Source organism: Pyrgilauda ruficollis, unplaced genomic scaffold, assembly GCF_017590135.1.
Source record: "Pyrgilauda ruficollis isolate IOZ18807 unplaced genomic scaffold, ASM1759013v1 scaffold10, whole genome shotgun sequence".
Classification (NCBI taxonomy): Eukaryota; Metazoa; Chordata; class Aves; order Passeriformes; family Passeridae; genus Pyrgilauda; species Pyrgilauda ruficollis.
In genome coordinates this window covers 4,739,621-4,759,254 of record NW_024508101.1, presented here as the reverse complement: position 1 = coordinate 4,759,254, position 19,634 = coordinate 4,739,621, and the positions used below count along the sequence as shown (strand labels likewise).

At 47.2% G+C, this 19,634-nt stretch overlaps 1 protein-coding gene across 3 annotated transcripts in view; it reads right to left on the bottom strand.

Annotated features, from left to right (window-relative positions):
* Positions 1-209: 209 nt before the first annotated feature.
* FRMD4B (FERM domain containing 4B) overlaps positions 210-19,634 on the bottom strand; it is a 79,854-nt gene continuing 60,429 nt past the window's right edge. For all 3 annotated transcript variants that reach the window (XM_041464166.1, XM_041464182.1, XM_041464173.1), the window contains exons 12-23: positions 14,407-14,483; positions 13,863-14,001; positions 13,223-13,364; positions 12,961-13,094; positions 12,752-12,871; positions 11,286-11,514; positions 8,599-8,655; positions 6,990-7,137; positions 5,721-5,846; positions 4,116-4,921; positions 3,407-3,539; positions 210-1,900 (exon numbers count right to left, since the gene is read on the bottom strand). In XM_041464166.1, the coding sequence (XP_041320100.1) occupies positions 1,780-1,900; positions 3,407-3,539; positions 4,116-4,921; positions 5,721-5,846; positions 6,990-7,137; positions 8,599-8,655; positions 11,286-11,514; positions 12,752-12,871; positions 12,961-13,094; positions 13,223-13,364; positions 13,863-14,001; positions 14,407-14,483 (2,232 nt within the window). In that variant the 3' untranslated portion in view covers positions 210-1,779. The remainder of the gene's footprint in view (positions 1,901-3,406; positions 3,540-4,115; positions 4,922-5,720; positions 5,847-6,989; positions 7,138-8,598; positions 8,656-11,285; positions 11,515-12,751; positions 12,872-12,960; positions 13,095-13,222; positions 13,365-13,862; positions 14,002-14,406; positions 14,484-19,634) is intronic.

Below are 19,634 nucleotides of genomic sequence, written 5' to 3'. Positions count from 1 at the left end.
AAATTCTGACCTGATATTTTGGAATCTCTGACCTGCCTGGGGCCAGCCTCCCTTCAGATGAGACCACTGACCCTCTGCACCCCACCCAACACCACAGGCCAAAAGAAATCAGACCACAGTGATTTACTTCAAAGCCCTGAAATAACACACACTGCACTTTCCCAAGCACTCAAGGAGAAACAGGAGGAATGCTGAAGTGGTTTTGGTAGCACACTTTTTAGTTTATTGACCTATACAAAATAATAGGTCTAAAAAATTCAGGAGTAGTAAAAGAATAAGCAAAAAGAGCTTTCGCATTTCTAGAAGGCTATACAAATATGCAAAACCAAGGAAATAAGTTATTTTTTATTTTGTTTTTGTTCGTTTAATTCCAAATTGCGACTCTAATAATACAAACAACTAAGTACCAGCTTAACAAGTGTGTCCTTCTGTATATATTACATGCTCTGGAATACTGGTAAAAAACGTCAAAAAAGTTTATCAGAAACCTTTCTATTCACAATATGAACAAGGAGTAACTAAACTTCTGTATAAAAGAACAAAAGAGCACCATTTCTGGAATCCTGAAGCACAGTACAGCTGAGAAACGAGAGAGATTTTACCATATGCAGACGAGTCATCAGGAATCAGGCAGGATAACCCTGTGCCAGTTTGTTCCTACAGATGGATGACCTGAGGTAGGTTTATCCCTCTTAAACCAAGACTGCAGTCACGTGTTTTTTTCCTACACAAATGGTTCTGTGAAAACGCTGTTCTGTCACTCAGTGACTTTGCAACACACCTGGCAGTTCAGGTGACTCGCTTGTCTAATGCCCCTCATTTTAAGGCACCCACTTGGCTGTTTGTGTTTGCATCACCTTAAAATACTGGCCACTGCTACCAAATTGCTCCCTGGGGCTCCCCACTGTGGGTCCTTGACCCACTGTGGCACAGCAATGTGTCACTGTCGCCCGCTGAACAGGGGTCACCGTGCAGCCACGGTGACAATTTGCCTACTCCTCCACACAGTGAAGTTGTACCATGGAAAGGTCATTAAATGGGCCGTTATTAATTATGTTTTATCACGGAAAAGAGAATTCGAAGTTCACTGCTTCTGTTTTCAAACTGACAACGAGCTATTAGTTTTATATGGTGTATGCATCAGCAAATTTTTTTTTCTTTCCAGAACTTGCTCGTGGTGCTAACAAACACTCTTAACAACACCCCAAAAACTGGACAGACTCATTCAAACCTCCATAACAAAAAAACTCCAGCCTTCCTTCAAGTAATGTTCCAATACTGACTCAGTCACCCCTTGCCTCACTCACACACACAGATCTATCCTTCATAAGCCTATGAAACCTCTTCCAGGTCCCCATAAGCCATGGCAGAATAAATTTTCATTTTTTCTTCTTCTTTCAGACATCAAACTTGTGCTCCTAGAATTCCTGGTTGTTCCATAAGAGTCTCCTTTTCACATTTTTTTTTTATCTCTGAGGTTTGCCTTCAAGACCTTCCAACCTTCCCAAAAAGTGCTTGCTCAATATAAATACTTCAACCAAGTGCTGCATCTGGTCGTAGATGAACTGTGGCTTGCCCTGGGCTGTACGGATTCACAAAGAAACTCCATTCGTGGTAAGACTTTGTCAGTTTGCTACAGTCCCTCTTAATGCTGAATTCCACCTTTCCCAGCAGAACAGTCTGCTTCCTTCTTTTGTTCCTTTTGCAAGTTCCACCCGAGGTCCTCCTCGGCGTTTTGTGCAAGGCACGCAGGGGTAGGAACGAGGGGCTGCTCGGGGGCTACACCAGCGTCCCAGGCTTGGAGTCCTCGTGCCAGAACAGCCTCTGCTCACTGCTGGGCAGCTCTGCCTCCAAGCCATCCTCCTCCTCCCCTCCCAGCTGGCTCGGCTCCACGTAGGTCCTGCAACACAGACACGGCACCAGGATCAGCTGAGGGTCCTCCCCAGGCTGTTAAATTCATGCACCTCCCTTGGGCTCAGAGTTATGCTGGTTATTTTGAGTTTGCCTCCAAGCACAAACCCATTTTTTGTGCTGTTATCAGTGAAATTGTGGGCAAGAGCACTCTTAGCTGCTCAAAACTGTCACATTATCACAGACTGGTTTGGGTTGGAGGGACCTTAAAGCCCATCTTGCTCCCTGGGCAGGGACGCCTTCCACTACACCAGGCTGCTCCAAGCCCCATCCAACCTGGCCTTGGGCTCCGTCAAGACTGTTGGGTGTACTGATTGCTTGTTTGCCATGATCACATTAAAGCAGAAAATAAAGCAGATGAACAATCAGACAAGTGATTCAGAATGTGGAAAATTAATGAATGAACCTAATTTAGATAAACCTGCTAATACAAGCAGAATTTTCAAAGCTCAATTACAAGAAATTAAAAAATTAGTAGAAACAGTATTTTTAAACACTGTTGCCATAGATATTTTAAATCACTTCAGTAAAACAGCCCATAGCATTTAGCTTAGGAAAAAAAAGGATCTAGCAGCAGCTTTTATGTATTCCCTTACACTTTCACTTATTTTAAAACAAACAGAATTAAAAATTCAGTATTTTCACACAAGTCGGTCTGGCAGCAAGCATAAACTGCAACCCACAAAGCAGGAGGCACACGTGGGGTACTCATTACACTGAGCATAAGTGTATTTAAATGTGATGGCATTTGTGGGGGCAGAGTCATTCCCCAGGGCAGGAGCTTTCTGTCCTCACAGCCAAGTGTTCTACGGTGGGGGGGACACATCCAAAATGCCACGCAGAAGCAACGAGAGCTGCAGGATTTCCTGCAAGGACCAAGCAGAGCCTGGGCTCTCTGCAGCCCTTGGGAGAGCCCCCACAAGCAGGAGGTGTCTGCAAACAGCAGCACATCCCCCATGGCTCCCAGGTTCAGCTCTGCCAAGGGGGATGCACTCGCCAGAGGTGGCACCACCTCAGACATGAGGCTGGAGAGGCGTTTCCTTTCCTTGTTTTTCCAAAAGTTTAGCTGCACAAGCACTAAAGCGTCAGGAACCCAACAGGACTGTGTCCTGGGAAACTGCTGATGGGGTTCAGGAGAGTCCTCCCCATCAGAGGGACTGGGCTCACTCAGTGTGAGCTCTGCCTGCAACACTGCCCAGAGCATCACAGCTACCAGGGAGTGCAGGATGTTTGACTGTCCTGCACCAGCCACAGGAAAAAGTTGTGCAACCAATGAGCTCATCCTTCACTGTGACTGCTCCCCACTTCCTCAGTGCTGGGGTACAGTTAGTAGTGGTGCAGTTCATCTGCTCCACACGGAAAACTGCCCTCACGACACCAATTTTATAAATACTCTTCATCCTGGCTCTTTGAAATCAAGCTGATCTGCTCAGAAGACTTAAGAGCCTGTGACATGCAGGAGGAAGGGCAGAAAATGTTCATATATTCTACTCACCTGCTCTGCAAAGGAAGGTTGCCATAAACATTCCCATAACAGCTGGCGTAGGAGGAATGAGACAACGTATCGTAGTCTGAAAGTCCCAGTGCAAGGGGGGTTCTCCAGTTCCCAGCAGTGTTTGTAGAAGATGCTGGAATTAAAAAAAAAGGATTACAACAAATTACACCTTTCTTCAGCTAAATCAGCTGAGCCAAACAAGACAATTGCCATCAGCGATCTCTATGGGGTTTTGCAGGACACAGGCAGACAATGCAAACACAAAATATGATTTACAAGCCCTGTAGGGAGGCAAGCACTGTACAGGTGGCATTCTGGAGCTCTTAAAGTCCCTTCTGACACAGTCAGTGATGCTCAATAGACTATCTTGGAAGCCATCACAGCCACTGCATTTACATGGCATGAAGCTTTGTATACTGCTTCTCGTTGCTAAATACACCTGTCAAACTCAAATGCTCTTTGTCCTTCTCTGGGTTACTGTGCTTACACAAAGAGCAAAAGGCTGATTTACCCTTAGGAGAAGATAACAAGCAAGACTTTCCTTCCAAGAACAGAACAAGATCCTACTTGGCTCCTCATCTGCCTTTCAGGACAGAGCCCTGGCCTGGCTTCCACGCTGCTGACTTCACTGAAGCAGTGACAGGGGGCAGAACCGACAGCACAGCAGGGACTTGGAAAAACACTCAGCACAGATGAAATCAGACATTACCCGAAGAGAAAGACGACACCCGACTGCTCGGCGAGCACGGCGTCTGCAGACCAGCAAAGCCCAAACTCCTCTGAGACCCTCTGTCAGACTCAAAGCCTGCCTGCAGGCTGTGACCCTGCTCCTTCTGGCCGGAGGCACGCTGGTACCAGCCCCGGAGATGCTCTGCTACTAAGGCCTTGTGAATGTTTTTGGTTATGTGCTCCGTTTTAGCAACTTGCTTCCTGGGGAGCCTGAGGGTGGCGTAGGGGTTGTGTGGAACTCTGTCCACCTCGTCCTCGTGGTAGGAGCGGAATTCCCTGTACCGCTCGTATCCGTAATGTGCCGATGAGCGGTAGGAGGGGTTGACACTGTACTGCCCCTCCGTGTCACTCTCGTAAACGTAGCCCCCGTTGTAATAAACGTCAGGCTCAGTGTACGGGGAGTATCCAGAAATATAGTAACTGGAGGAAGGCTGCTCCTGGTTTTTGTGGAAGACACCACTGCGGACGTCCTTATGGGCCAGGTTTGGCATGCTTCCTGAACTTGCAGCAGAAATGTTGTGTTTCTTTGACCGTCTTCGACCCCTGGTCCTGTTGTCGAGAGTCTGAGTGGTGTAATAGGGATTGGGAGTGGGTGTCACGCAGTAATACTCTGCACTTGATTGGCTGGTGTAGGATGATCCATCGTCCAGGATCTCTGTGCTGCTGCTCCGCTGGGACTTGGAGAGGGAGAAGGCTGGCTTTTCTGCAGGAGTCTCGGACAGCAGGTGGGTCTGGGATTCCAGACTTCCGCTGCGCTGCCGGCAGTGGTGTGGGGAAACATCTGGCCTAGAACAACACAGATGTTGGCTGCTTAAAGCAAGTCGCACACAAATATACACAAAGAGCTGGGGAGAGCATGCAGGGACAGGTCAGCTGCCTCCCCAATCCAAGCACAACACAAATCCTGCCTTATGTTTCCACACAGAGTATTTGCAATGCACAGAAATCAGTTTGGCTGAATTTATTGGCTGCAATGGTAGGAGACCTGCCTTATAATAATATGTCAGGCTGAGCAAGGTTTATCTGTGACAGGGACACACTGAGCTAAGGTCACAAACACACATTCGGTAATGATTTATGGGAGGGCTCCCTCAATCACCTGCAAACCTACTGATGTGCTCCATGGAGCTGTTCTGGCACATAAAGTGTCCAAACGCCACAGATACAACACTAATGATGGAAGCTGTCTGAATCCCAGTAACTCTGCTTGTAAACAGAGAACTCTCCATCAGGCTTTTCCTTTTAGAAAAAAGGAAATTTATGATGGAATTATATAATCTGTGAATACTACAAAAGTAATGAGCTTGGAGCAGAACATGGGAAGATGAGCTTCCTTTGGATCTGTCTCTCAAGGCTGCATTACAAACAAACCCTGAGCTCTTGATAACATTCTAAAATTCTTAGCATCTCTTCCTCTCCACCACGGACTGGCTTCCCATAGTAATATCTCTACCCAACATTCTGAAAGCCTGACCCTGCTGTGGGAAAACCGCCCAGCCAACAACCCTCTTCCCTCTCAACACCATTTGCTCTGACTCCTGTGCTTCCCCAGGCAGGCGTGGCACACAGAGCCCAGGTCCCTTACTGCAGGTGGCTGCTGCTGTAGGCGTTGCGGGTGAGCACGGGGGTGGTGGGCATGCTCCTCCCGCCCTGGGGCTGCGCCGGCCGCTCCAGCGTGCGGAAAGGGCTGCTGTGCGTCGAGAGCACGTCCCTGCAGCAGAGGAGACAAAGCCAGTGAGGTTAAATATTCCACCACAAGTCACAGCACACCCAGCATGGGCATCTGAAGTCTTGGAGAAACAGAAGAAAGGGTGGAACAAACGTAACTGGATGTGTGAGAAAGAGAGTTGTTAAACAGGAAGGAAAATTCAACCCCTTCCTGTGGCTGAAGGGAGCTCTTCACAGGATGAGCAGCAGGACAAGCTGCTGCCAAAGGACAGAACCATCGAGAAGAGACAGAGCAGGTAACAGAGAAGCAAATGAATTAGGTTTTCAAATGAAGCACATCACAGTTGAATGGGTACCTATGGCTGTAATTTGACTTCTGAACTTCATGGGGAGGAGTGTTCCACTAGTCTTGAGGGACAGATGAGAAAAAAAGCAGGACATGGCATTGCTCAAAACTCTAAAACGTTCATAAGTGTGTCTTTAACAGCCTGCTCATACAAGACAGTCCAAGAAATCACAGGATCAGTGGGAATCCCTACGCTGGGTACAGCTGCTAGCTAGCACCGGATCTGACATGATCACAAAATCACCTGCAAACCTACTGCTATTGAAGTGCTCCAGGGAGCTGTCCTAGCTCACAAAGTGCTCAAATCCCATAGATTTGGGATGGATACACAGCTGACACAAATGATGGAAGCTGTCTGAATCCCAGTAACTCTGCTTGTAAACAGAGAATTCTCTATCAGGCCTCACATGAATTATGTCTGCTTTGATAATGTACCTGCTGAAATATTGATACCATCAGGAGGGATGGAAGGGTTTGGTGCTGCCTGAATTTACTAAGCACAGTCATCAGGAAAATGACAAGTTGTTAAATGAACACTGAAAAAGCCCAGAAACTGACATAAAAATGACAGCACAAGCAACTCCTTAAATGCAGCCCTCGCTATTATACTTCTCACCCATCTCAAACCTCTTCACAAAAACTACACTACTCTTTGGTTTGAGATACTGTGTCAACTGCTTATACACACTTTTGTTCCTAGCCAGGAAATCCAGCTCCCATCCCCAAACCCTGTAAGCCCAGAACAGCACAGAGGCAGGGGGCTCTGCTGGAATGCTCAGCAGGGACAGGATGCAGCTCATGCCAGCCGTGCAGAGTGCAGCAGCACTGAGGTGTGCCTACCTGGAGTGTCTGCTTTCCAAGAGCTGCTCGTTTACGGATGACTTCCTGAGATGAATTCTCTCCACGCCAAGGGACTTTGGTGGGGGAAGTCTTGGAGAAAGCTGTGCAGAGCTGGGTCTCTGTGCTGCTGCAGGAAGGGATTCACTGACTGTTGGAAAGGAATATGCACTTTGTTAGAGCAAAATCCCTGATATTTCTGCCCTGTGTGCAAATCTGTGGCCCTTAAGGAGAAGCACTTTGCAGTACAGAGACAATGACAGGAGCTTTAGATCTAGAAAAGATTTCCTGCCTGCACTGAGCTCTCTCCACACAGACAGGACATCGTGGAGGCTCCTACAGATCCCAGCAGCACCAACTCCTATGGAGACTACACCCAGCCTGGGGCTGTGCCAGATCACAGAATGGAACTTCCTGGGAAAACATCTGTTTGCAGAGCAATCCTTTCCAGAGCCAAGCAGACAAGCTCAGCCTCTGCAAAGGCCAGTTCCTCTCCCTCACCTTCCAGCTCTTGAAAATGACATTTTAAGAATTAATTTTGAAACACAACCTAAAAGAGACTGACTTCAAAAGCGACTGAATGAGCAAAGACAACTGACAGACACATTTGGCTGAAGGCAATTGGAAAGATGCTGGTTTGATCCTTGTTCTCACTTTGCTTAGGGCACAACCAGGTCCCAACAGAGCCAACAGGAAACTCCAACTAATACATATAAATGCAGGACGAGCATCACAGAGAATATGTTCACAAGCCTGGCTCCACTTCTACTTGTACAAGCAGGAATCAGGTGTAAATCCATTTTATAGCAACACCTGGTTTGTACAAGTCTAAAACTGGGACAAAGGGAGATCCAAATCAGGCCCGAACTGAAAAGTGAGTAATTATTTAGATAATGTTTGTCCCCAAATGACGATCATCCAGTTTAAGGGAGAGGCAGGCCAAGTCCTTTCCACCTTGTGGAACAGGGTGTGAGTGTGTCTGTGGGTGTGTGTGTGAAATGAGTAAGCTGAGCAAACACCAACCCATGCAAGATGCAAGCTCACTAGGGAACAGATAAACGTAAATAGAGCGTTAGTATCTGTGACTATTCCACCTTTCTCTATGTTTTATGGTTAGCTATGAGGGCAGAAGGGCTGGGCTAATTCTCCCAATTTGTAAGTCCTTCAGTTCTAGGCCAGGCCCTACGGAGAACGTATTTGACACTCACAGTGTCCTCAGCTTGCAGGTTGGTCATGTTAAAACCAACTTCCTTCTCTAAAGATGACTCAGGTGAGCTCACACAGCAGAACCTTTCAGAAATCAACCCATTAAGAGGAAGGACATTCCTGAGTAGCTATTTTTTCCTCTTCTATAAAGTAATTTATCATCAAAAGCCACCAAAATTACAGAATCATATAATGACTTGTACTGGAAGAGACCTTAAAGAGACCTAAATCTCATTCCAACTCCCTGCCATGGGCAGGAACACTTTCCTCTAAAAGGATTTGCTCAAAGCCCTGTCCAGCCTGGCCTTGAACACTTCCAGGGATGGGACATGCTAAAGGACATTAAGTCAAAGAAATATCTCTGAAGGGACAAACTTCCTGGGGAAAAAAAGGGTAAGCATCATACCATCATCATAGGTGGTTGTGTCTGACAGGGAGCTGCTCTCGGATGGAATGATATCATCTGTGAATAAAAACAAACACTTGAAGCATAAAAGAGCCAACATCAACTTACAAATATCTTAATACAGTTTATTTTCTAGAGTTTCAGAGCCAGCTGTTACTTGTAACACTGCAATCCTTATTCTTTAGCTCCCACAGCCCAAAGACAGTCCTGGTGAATCATCACTCTGTGTGTTCACTGCAGTTCAGCAAGCGACCCAGGCAATTATCAAAGGAGATTTTTTTTTTTTTTCTTAAATTTTAATCTGCAGCAGGAATCAGGCCAAGATTTACAAAGGTGTTTTCCACCCCACTTCCAACAGATCTCACAGGGTGTTTTGGAGCTTCAGTAGGAGTCAGGAGCCTACACAGACATGTAGATCTTGGCTGTTAGCAGCTAATCTCCTCTAGGTACACCTGAAACCCCACCAGGTAGGTACAAAAAGCCTTTTAAAATTTGGCACTCACTTTTGAATGTTTCATCAGTATACAGATCCTGTTTCAATTAAACTAAGATCAATCCAGAGTAATTCCACTGATTTCCATCAAGGTATTGCAAATTCCAGCAACACAGAAAACAGGAACTGCTGCATGGGCATACTAATTTTTTGTTTCTTTTACATTTTGTTTTTTATTCACAGCACTTCACTGTACCTGTCTCACCTTGATGCTACACAATGAGAAACAGCCTGTCCTCATTCAGGTTTGGAGCAGACCACCAGCAGCAGAGAAATGAGGCTGAACTAGAGATAATCAACCCACAAACAGCTCAATGCCTAGGCTGTTTCTGGCAAGATACGGCACCGGTGGGGTAAAAAACCTCCATGAATCTTCAAGCATGAGAGAAAGGAAGCAACAAAAAATGAGAGTGGCAGCCACTCTGGGTATGACACCTGCTTGTGCCTCAGCACGTGCAATGGACATTGCTCCTGCTGTCACTATTTGCTGCCAGGAAAGCTCTGGTTACAAGAATGCAGTAAATAGAGCAGCTGTTCAAAAACAGCAAAAATCAGGACTGGCCCCTGCCCTGGGGGGACTTGTCAGACCACCGAGGATGGGCTGCAGCTCTGCTTGCAACCTGACACTGGGAAAAAGCTCCAGGGGAGCTGATAATTGTGGATTTGACCACAGGGTGGTAAAACATGGAACTGGGCCCAGCGTGGGGAGGAACAAAGACTGCCGAGGAAAAGAAAAAAGCCAGCCTAAAGCTACAGAGCTGGATTCAGGGGGGGTGTGCAATGCTGACATATTCAGATATGGTGACATATCTGAATTTAAATCCCAGGTCTGTGCAACTCCCTGCAAAGGAGGAAGAAACTCTGGGCTAGAGAGGGAGGAAAGAGAAGAGAAAGTGGAACACAGAAAGCAGTCAAATATGTCCTTCACCTCCTACCCTTGGGGCTGGGATGGAAACAGCTATGGTTTGATTCAATAAATCAATGAGACTATTTAACATATTACTTCCAACAAGTCATTCCCTGAATTCACAGACTCAAGTGACTCATCACTGCTCAGCCTTCTGAAACCCACACCTGGAGCTCGAGAGCACTGCTGGTGACGGTGACAAGGCTACACATAAAATCAATTACTGAAGCAGGGCACAGCTCTGCTTCAGGTAAACAAATACACACTGCAGGGTGAGAGCCTGGCAATGGAAAGGAATGCAGCTGCTTATTGCTGGCTTGGACAACAGAGAAAGAAACTGCCAGCAACAAACAATAGCGCCCATAGACGGATGGATGATCTCTGTTCACCAGCCTTCCTGGTCATTACCACACAGCAGGTGCTCCAGGTAATACAGGACCTTCCACAATCAGTATCCAGACTGGTGAGCAAGAGACTGGAAAGACAGATGTTTCCCTCCCCTCTGTCAATCAGGAACAAGCTGGGCCACATTAAATGCCGATCATCAGCCTTTCAGAATAATCACTCTGCGATGATGGATAGCCCAGTGATGCCGTGGTGTGTCGGGGTAAGGATCCAAAACTCCTTCAGTTGGCTTGGGTACTAACAGGTTTTCACACTTACCCTACAAAGCAGCAAGAATCTCACTTCTCTTAGGAGAAACACACTAAGAATGGAGGGGCCAAGAGTATCTGCTTTTACTGTGCTCATCAGTGACAAATGGATTTACTCAAAAATCTGTCGGCTACTAACTGCATTCATCAACTCCTGAAGATCACTTATGACTTCTGGGAAATCAGGAATTTTGAATCAAGAAGCAATGTCCTCCATCCTGCAGAAAACCCTGCCTGCTCTATTTCTGCTGGAACAGAAGCAGCACGGGAGGGATGGGGAGAGATGTTGCATGTGACAGCTCAGATGTACAACTGCACTCATCCCACCAGGAATTCAGGCATCAGAAAAGCTTCACCCAAGGTGTTGCTGCCAGTCTTTCTGTGCACAGCACCTTCAGCCCATACCTGGTGCTGGAACGTGTCGTATGTGCTTGTTCCTAAAACTGTGGCCTACTCTGCCACCAGCCTACACCAGTGCACTGAATGTATCAGATGCAGCAGTTTCATCTTTTTCTTATTTAACTGCCTTGGAGAAGATAAAAACCATAGAGAAAAGATGTACACAAAGTTTCTAAGTAAGCCAAATTGCTCTTTTCCCCTCCTGTTTGCATCAGAACACGGGGAATTCTCTCACCTGGTAGAGCCAGGGTTGATTTCTGGGTTGGTTTTTTGCCACACTTGATTCTATATTCATTGATGGAGTTTTCTATCTCTTGAAGCTTTTTTACAGCATCAGCATACTCTTGCTTTCTTTTCTTCTTCACGTTTTTGCAGAGGTCTGGCTCGCTGGCAAGTTTCTTTGCAGCTTCCACCAGCTTTTGGTGTATGATAAAATTGCTCTCCAAGTCCTGCAAAGTAGGATCCTGCAAATTCATGAGAGAAGTTATTTGCTTATACTCCAGAGAGAAATTATCAATCAAAGTCATTAATAAAAAGATCCTAGTTTTGTGGTGATGAAGTGAAATCTTGAGCACAAAATACAGAAATACCAAAGTTTATACACAAGACAATCTCAGCATATGAAATTCTTAGATCTTATTTCTGACTAGAGTACAATTTTGAGATCTCTTGGGCAAGGTCCAAAGTTCTGAAGCCCAGGTGACATAACACAGGCTCTTAAATTCAGGTTTAGGCTGCTAAACCTCCTGGTATGAGTCCAATCCTGAAAACATCGTTCAACATCTCTCCCTACTTCAGAGAATATAAAAATGGAAATTGGTATCCCCATACCTACGTAAGAGGGAGTTTCAGGCTTTAATTAATTGTTTGTAAACTACTTTGAGAAGCTCACATGAAAGGGAATGCAGAAGTGCTAAGCAACACGTTATTAAATCTGGTCAGCAGGATTTTGGTTTAATAGCATTTAAGCAGTCCACAAAATCACTTTGCTGCAGCCAAGGAGCACACCAGCCCTGGGAGGCAGGGCAGTGAGTTTCTGGTAAAAGACAGATGCCAAGTGCCCAACACCTACTTAGTTGGATGATACAGCTTGTTAACAAATCTCACACGGAATGAGGGGGAATGGAGTGTGTCCAGAAACTGCAAACATCTGAATTACCCTATCACTCGAGTCAGTCCCTGCCAGCAAAGTTCATTTTAGCCTCTTGAGCAATGCAGGGAGGTTTTACTCAGGTGGAATCTTCATTAAGCCACAGATAAAACTCCTCCTCCTGTCACCTGTCACAAAACTATGCTCACAGACAGATGATTTTGCAAGGGAGACAGAGCACACCCCTGCCACGTTCTGTGTTCAAGCACCATCCCAACATGACACAAGTGAATGCTTCAGGAAAGCCATGGGCTGCCCAAATGGCATTTTGCACCTGATTTTCTCTAATTAGCAGCAAAATATTCATTAAAATTCATGCAGGGGTTCATGCAGGGTGAACTCAAGGCCTTTAGATACAGCCAGTTTTTCTGGTGAGTTCAAAGCGTGGCTGAAACAAGGGCAGAATCCACCAAAATTTCCCATTCCACATAAGCAACTGCTCCAGCCACCTCCTCTTAAAACCCCCAGGGGAGAGCTGGATTATCTACAAGTGTCTTTGGCCACTGGTCTGGCCACCCCTGCCCCCTGTGCAAACAAGTTGCCAGGCTCACCTCCTCACTGGGGAGCAGGTTGTCATCCAGCTTGAACGCCGTGCCAACGCGCCGCCTCACCTGGGGAGGCTCCTCTCCAGCACCCAGGGGATACTCCTTGGGCATCTTCCCTGTCAGCTCCTGGGGAACAACAGAGAGGACTCCAGGTAAGCCCAGGGGGAGAAGAGGGCTCCCACCTGCCCGAGCCCACTGTGAGGTGCAGTTCTCACCGCCTCTCGCAGGCAGATTTTCTTCAGCTCCTCAACTTTCTGAAGCAGTTTTTCCTGAAGGAGTTTCTCTTTTTTCTTTAGTTCCATAATTTTCTCCTTCTTTTGTTCTTCACTGACCTCTGAATCCTGTGAACCTGGGAAACACACTCTGTATTAGAGGATTTCCAGGTAAAGGCCGTTTTAATTGTCTGGTAGTCTCATTTGCCTTTTAACAAACAAGCCTCTTTAAACTTGGCTATTTCACATTTACATGCAGTATTACCTGATGAGATCAAACTGCCATTGCTGGCCATAATAAGCTGGTTCTTGGCCTCCAAAGTCACCAGCTTTGACACTTTTGGAGTTCCCATCTCTGTCAGATCCATGGCGATATCATCCAAACTTCTGGCTGATGGAATTTTTGCCTGAAGGAGTTAAAAAAACACAACAGCCTCATTGAGTTACCTCTAATTAACTTCAGAACACATCACAGAAGATGACATTTCACACACCATCTCCCACAAAATTAAGGGCTAAAGCAACAGCATCACACAGGTGCTTGTGGTATACAAGGGCCGTTTGGCATTCCTTTCCCCTCTCCCCCAAAACCTGAACCATCTCCCAGCTCAAAATCTTTACAGCTTTCAAAACAAACACAGGAAAGGAGACAAAAGAAAAGGCAGATTAGACACCCAGACATGGGACTTCCCTCTTCCATGATTACACTTCCATAGGCCTTAACTGCAGGCAGGCTAAAATGGATTGAATACCAGTACCACCACTAAGAGACTGCTCAAAAAGCTGACAAAAACAATTTGTAGTTTTTCTCTGGAGAGCAGTTCATCCGTGGAAAAACACGTGCTGAAGGATATACAGGAAAGGTGTTGAAATCCGTGCTTGCAGTAAAATTCCTCATAACTTACTTTGCTTTGCTTCCTGTCCAAGTAAAACTGGTGCTGACTGATTGCCATCACCCAGATGGACTTGATCAGGGAAGTGTTTGCATACCAGGTCTGCACCACCAGCCCACTCTGACCAAAGGTCCTTCTTGACACTGAAATTCTGAGGAGGTGAAAAGAAATGCAATTTCAAGGCAGGTCTTTGAGGTTTAAAGTCCATAATCCTCTCTCTTAACCAGGTGAGGCTCAGCCTTTATTTTAGGGATGCAAAAACTCAGATTTCCTTCATCCCATCACCCAGTGCTGCTGCAGACTTGGCCATGACAAATACTCCTCCCCCTGCTCCAAGAACTCCCTGAACGGACACACAGGGAATTTGAGAGGACACCCAGAGCTGTGACAGCCCCACTCTGCCCTGCCAAACTCTGGATCAGGATCAGTCCCGAAGCCCAGAGTAAACTCAGGTTAGCTCTGAGGCACTTCCCACCCCTTCCACCAACACTGGTGATGAGCTCCCACTGTGGGTAAAGATTAACCCCCATGACAGAACTGCCTCCTCCAGCCTCACCTGCGGGGATCGTGCACTTCCACAGCAAACTTCTTCTCACGGAAATAGAGATTTTCCAGCTGTTTCCATTGAAATAGCTAGGAGAATTGGGAGAGAGAAGCAGAACAAGGTCACTAAATCACCAGACCTCTCACCCCAAGGTGATATAATTTCAGCAAATTACAATTCCTGTGTATCCTCAGCTAAGGCATGGACTGAGCAATAACTACATTCATAACACCAATTAAAAGAAGCACATAAGTATAGGATGCCCCCTCAGTAATTTCACACTCTTACAGACAATGTGTTGCACATTGAGGATTTTGCCAGTGACAACATCTGCCTCCATCAATAGCACATCTAATTTCACTGCTAGAAGTTCCCAGAGATCTTGGCAGGGCAGCTAAAGTAATTTTCTCTCTGATTAAACACAAAAATCTCTTTACAAAGTAATTGTATAGACAACTATGGTCTACTTCCCTGAGTCAGAGCATCCCCAGGGAATGGCAGCATCTTGGAAAAACCAAGACCTTTCTCTTGTGAAGACACTGTGTGAGACATCCAGCGTGACATTTTGGAGCAGAGGTACAGCATGTACAGAACAACAGCAGCTACAGGAGGAAGCCACCCCCAGCACATCCTCCTGCTAGAAACCCACATATTTCCTGTAAAGTGCCAGCTGGGAGAAGAGATCAAAGTCAGTTGGGGCTTGGCAGCTGAACCCGTGGGATCAGAATTTCATCTGAATTCGCTCTCCTTTCGCAGCAGCATCAGCCATCCCCTGGGGATGAGCCATGGGGGGCTGCCTCTGCCCAGCCCAGCCTCCCAGGTTTCGGCAGCACCACCTCCTGCCCCCTCCTCCAGCAGTGCCAGGATGCCTGGACGTACACGGGGACCCAGATGGTGTCCCCAGGGATGTTCCCCTGACCCTGCTGGGCCGCACAGGTGCAGCAGCAGGCTGCAGTTTACATCAGCTGCTTGCCAGAGCTGCAGCCCACACGGAGGTACCGGAGCTGCTTCCATCCAGCTGGGCAGGCAGGGACAGGGTTCAGTGAGAGATCAGCCCTGGACACCAGGGATCCAGGCGAGGCACCCAGAGCCTCACAACAACTCCCTCCTTTCCCCACTGGAGTTCTTCCAAAGCCTCCACGGGTGCAGCCACCACACCAGAAACCCCCGGGACACACAACATTCCTGCTGGCCTTTGCCAAATCCTGACATGCCATGCTACCTCCCAGTACAGAAGCACTTCAGGTTTTGTAAAAAATGACGTATGAGGCTGTGATGCATCTGAAACATTCATAATACAATGAAACATAGCCCAGCACATTTGTGTTTCAGGGGAAAAGTGGCTCTTTCAGCAGCCTTTCCCTCTGTTTAATTAAAACTTTCCTAGGAGTACAACTGACTATTAGAACCTGCCGCAGAAAAAGAGAAGCCAAGTGAAAATTAATTTACTAGAATTAATAAGTTATTTTCTAGACGATTGTGGAAGTTTCCCTCTGCTGCTTCAGTAAGTTTCTGTTTGTCTCACAGCCCTCCTGCCCAGCCACGCCGCTGTCAGAAACGCCTCTTTACAACCCTGCACTGATTTTGAAAATAAATACGTTTTATAAAGGAAATAAAGGAAACAACCCAAGCAGTCTGCCAGGACATTGAGCAACAGGCGCCCGTGGGTGCTCCGGCAGCGATCCCAGCCGGGATCCGGGCACAGCCCCGGCTGCTTCCCCGCGCCCCGCACTCACCCCGCCGCGATCCCGATCCCGATCCCGGCTTCCCGGCCCCGCCGGGCAGTGTCAGGGCTGGCACGGGCAGGGCACAGCCCAGGCGGCCGTGCCGTCCCTCCGTCTTGCCGCTCTGCTTCGGCAGCTTCGCCTCCCAGCGCTGACACACGCCTGACATCACCACCCACCCGCTCCGCCGCGCCGCCTCCCACACCCCTCTTCCCCCAGATAAAGGGAAAACCCAGCAGCGGAGGCAACAAGGAGGATTCCACCGAGGGGCTGCACCCCTTGGAGCCCCCCGGGTGTCTGTGGGGAGGCAGGGGCGTGGGGGCTGCCCGGGGTCCCCGCGGTGCCGAGTCCCGGCCCCGCCAGCCCTGACTCACACCCAGAGGCAGCAGGTTCAACCAGAAGCATCATCCCGGCCGCCCGCTCCCACGCTCGTAAAAACCATGGGCGTGCTTCAAACATGACCTCTGGAAAAAAAACTGCCTTGCTGCGCTTCTTATCGTGGCGGGGGATGATTCCCCGTCCCCTTTATCACTTCCTTTGGGTTCTTCCCCTCCGGATGCGCTCGACGTTCCTAAGGGTTGCGGGAAAACGGAGCATCTGGCCCAAGGTGAGGAGGGTCGCGTTTGGCAGGAGGACAAAACGCAGCAGCCCCAGCACCTGGAGCAGCCTCCTGCCCCGGCAGAGGGACGCACAAGGGTCTGTGCAAATCCGACACCAGGATCACTTCCAGTGCCGAGAAAACTTTAAAAAAGGGAGGCGTTTGCATTTTTAAGAAAACCTGCATGGAACTGCCTCAGGATGTGGGTAGAGCTTTGCTCCATTTCCTCTCCACCCTGTGAGATCCATCCCAGCCCAAAAGGGGCTGACGGGCGCCCCAAGCATTCGCAGCTGGGTACATTCAGCACCAAGACATCTCTGCCTCCTTGTCCAAAGTCTGGGATAACTACAGCTCCCCCCTCTGCTGTTCCACAGCAGCAGAGATGGGAATTGGCAGTGTATCCAAGACACATCTTTGCTCTTGAGGACTAAAAAGTGCCCTGTCCTCAAACTATCTCACTTAAGAACAATATAAGCTCCTTAGCTATCACCTTACCTGACAAACCCTCCTAACTCAGGTCCTTGTAAAAAAATGGCTGGTGGTTAAATGAACAGCTTCAGAGTAAGCTGTGAGCCAGTAATATTTATACAGATGCACAGAAATATAATCCTGAATGAAAGTATTACACTTTCCTGCCTAACACACTTGGATTCATGAAGACAAGAGTGAAAAAATGGACTCAGTACAAACAAGAATAAAGCCATAAAGTAATAACTTTCTTCAACTGAAATTTTTCTAACTCGTGGTCAAAAGGCAACACTCAGGAAACCGTCACTGCTCTAGAGATATCCTGCTCCCTTCAAATACTCCCTACCCTGTACAGACATGTTCCTAAATAATTCCTAATTTCAATCTTACCTAAACTACATGCATATTTAAAGACAAAAGAGTGGTAAAAAAAAATCTGGAAATCTGGAACTGGTTTTTGAGGGCTGGAAGAACAATTAGGAATAATTAAAATGTTTTTGTGGAAGTTTTGCAATGTATGTTCCCTTTAACCAGATGATTAAGTCCACCTGAGCTAATTAATGTTTTCTTAATAGCCTTCCCATCCATGTAGGTTGTCAGATCCTTAAATGCTCCTGAAAACTACTGAGCATCCCAGGGGCGGCCTGTCTGACTCTGAGTAGAACTTGGCCTGGTCAGGGTTGTTTTTCTGATTTTTTTTTTTTTTTTTTTTGTAGAAGGCGGGGGTGCAGCTCTGATCACATCTCATTACCCAGGCACCTCTGAGCACCAGCCAGACTCCTACCACCCAGCTGCTGCTTTTCCAGCCCACGAGTTTAGGCTTCCCTGTATTTCTGCTGTGATTCAATTCCAGATACCAGGGAGCACTGAACAAAAAGGAATCGCCGTCATTGCTGCACAAAAAGAACAGTAATAATCTAAGGTGGCCCAAAGAGACATGGCATGCCTAAATGTTCAAACACCTTCAAAGCAGCAGCTGGTTTTTTACCCGGCTGATCTTGCATCCAGTTTTGAATAAAATGCAAGTTTGTCCCAGTCTGACAGCAGGAGCAAGCTGGCTCAGAGGAACGGCCCTGTCAAGATGGCAGGCAGGAGCTGGCAGAGACCCTGCCCAAAGAGACCTGCAGGAGAGCTGCTCAGGCTCCTGAGTCAGTATTGCTGTGAGCCTGATGGATTTTGTTTAAAAAATAATATTTTAGTATTTTTTTTACAAAATTTTGTTTTGCAACGAGGTGTAAATGTGGAGGGCAGCTGAGTGCAGGGGCAGTGTGGCCACATGCTGCCGCACCAGCCCACGGGCCAGAAACGCACCTGGGATGTTCCCAAGGTTAGTGACATATTCTGACCAAGAGCTAAATAACCCAAATCCCTGGCTTTCCACCCAAAGGGTCTTTGGGTAAGGTCAGCATGGAAGTGCAAGCCATGCCACAGTGTTTGCAGCAGCCTTTCCCTCGGGAAGCAATTCCAAAGCACCTCGTGGTACGTGCAGTGCCTGCAAGGAGGCTCAGCAACCAGCACCTCAGGAACTGGCTGGGAACAGCAATCTGCAGACAAATCTGGCAATTCACAGCAAGGAAACATAAAAGATTTCTGCCCACAGGAATGTACCCCACCCCATGAGGGAAATTACCACCCTGGCAGCAGTGCTGGGAGCAGGCTGTGTTTCAGCCCCTCTGCTGCACTCAGCTGTCTGGCACCCTGCCTTCAGCTGGAATCCTGTGTTTCACTGCTGCTCATGGAGAGAGGCACCTGAGGAGATGGCAGCAGAGCCAAACTGCCCCACCTGCAGCAACTTCTGAGGGAAGGAGACAGACAGCTCCCACCTGTGCCAGCGTAACTCGGCAGAGCTCACCTGCAGGCATCCTTCATCCCTTAAATATTAAACCAGTCCTTTAAAAACCTCTTCAATGATCTATTTTTCTAATACCTTATTGATGCTTTTATACCTGGTCCTCACTAGCACTGGCATTATGAGACTGAGAGATGTCTCACATCAAACTGCCCCAAAACATTTGTGTTTTGCAGCAGGTGACATTCAAGCAACTTTTTGCACATCTGGAAAGATCTGAATTTCAGAGCAGCCTCATAAAAACTCTGTGTTTTTTTTTTTAAAGTAATTATGTGAGCTTAGTATCTTCTATCTAAATCAATGGCTTGGTGAGAAATAAACACCATAAAAGAAATCTCTGCCTAATTAGAGCTGCCTGCTGAGAAGGCTGTTCCAATGCTGCTGTGTTCTGAATATTCAGCAAAGCAGGACAGCAAATTTACATGAAGTAAATGTTCTGCAAGGGAAAACTTTCAGCATCAACTCTTAGCATATGCTGAATTAAGAAAATATCATAATACCTCCTCCTCACAGCTCAAGAGCAATGCATCCCAACAAAGAGAAAGTCATGCAAAAGTTTCAGGTGCTTGCAAGGATGAACAAAGAGCTCCTGGACAAACTC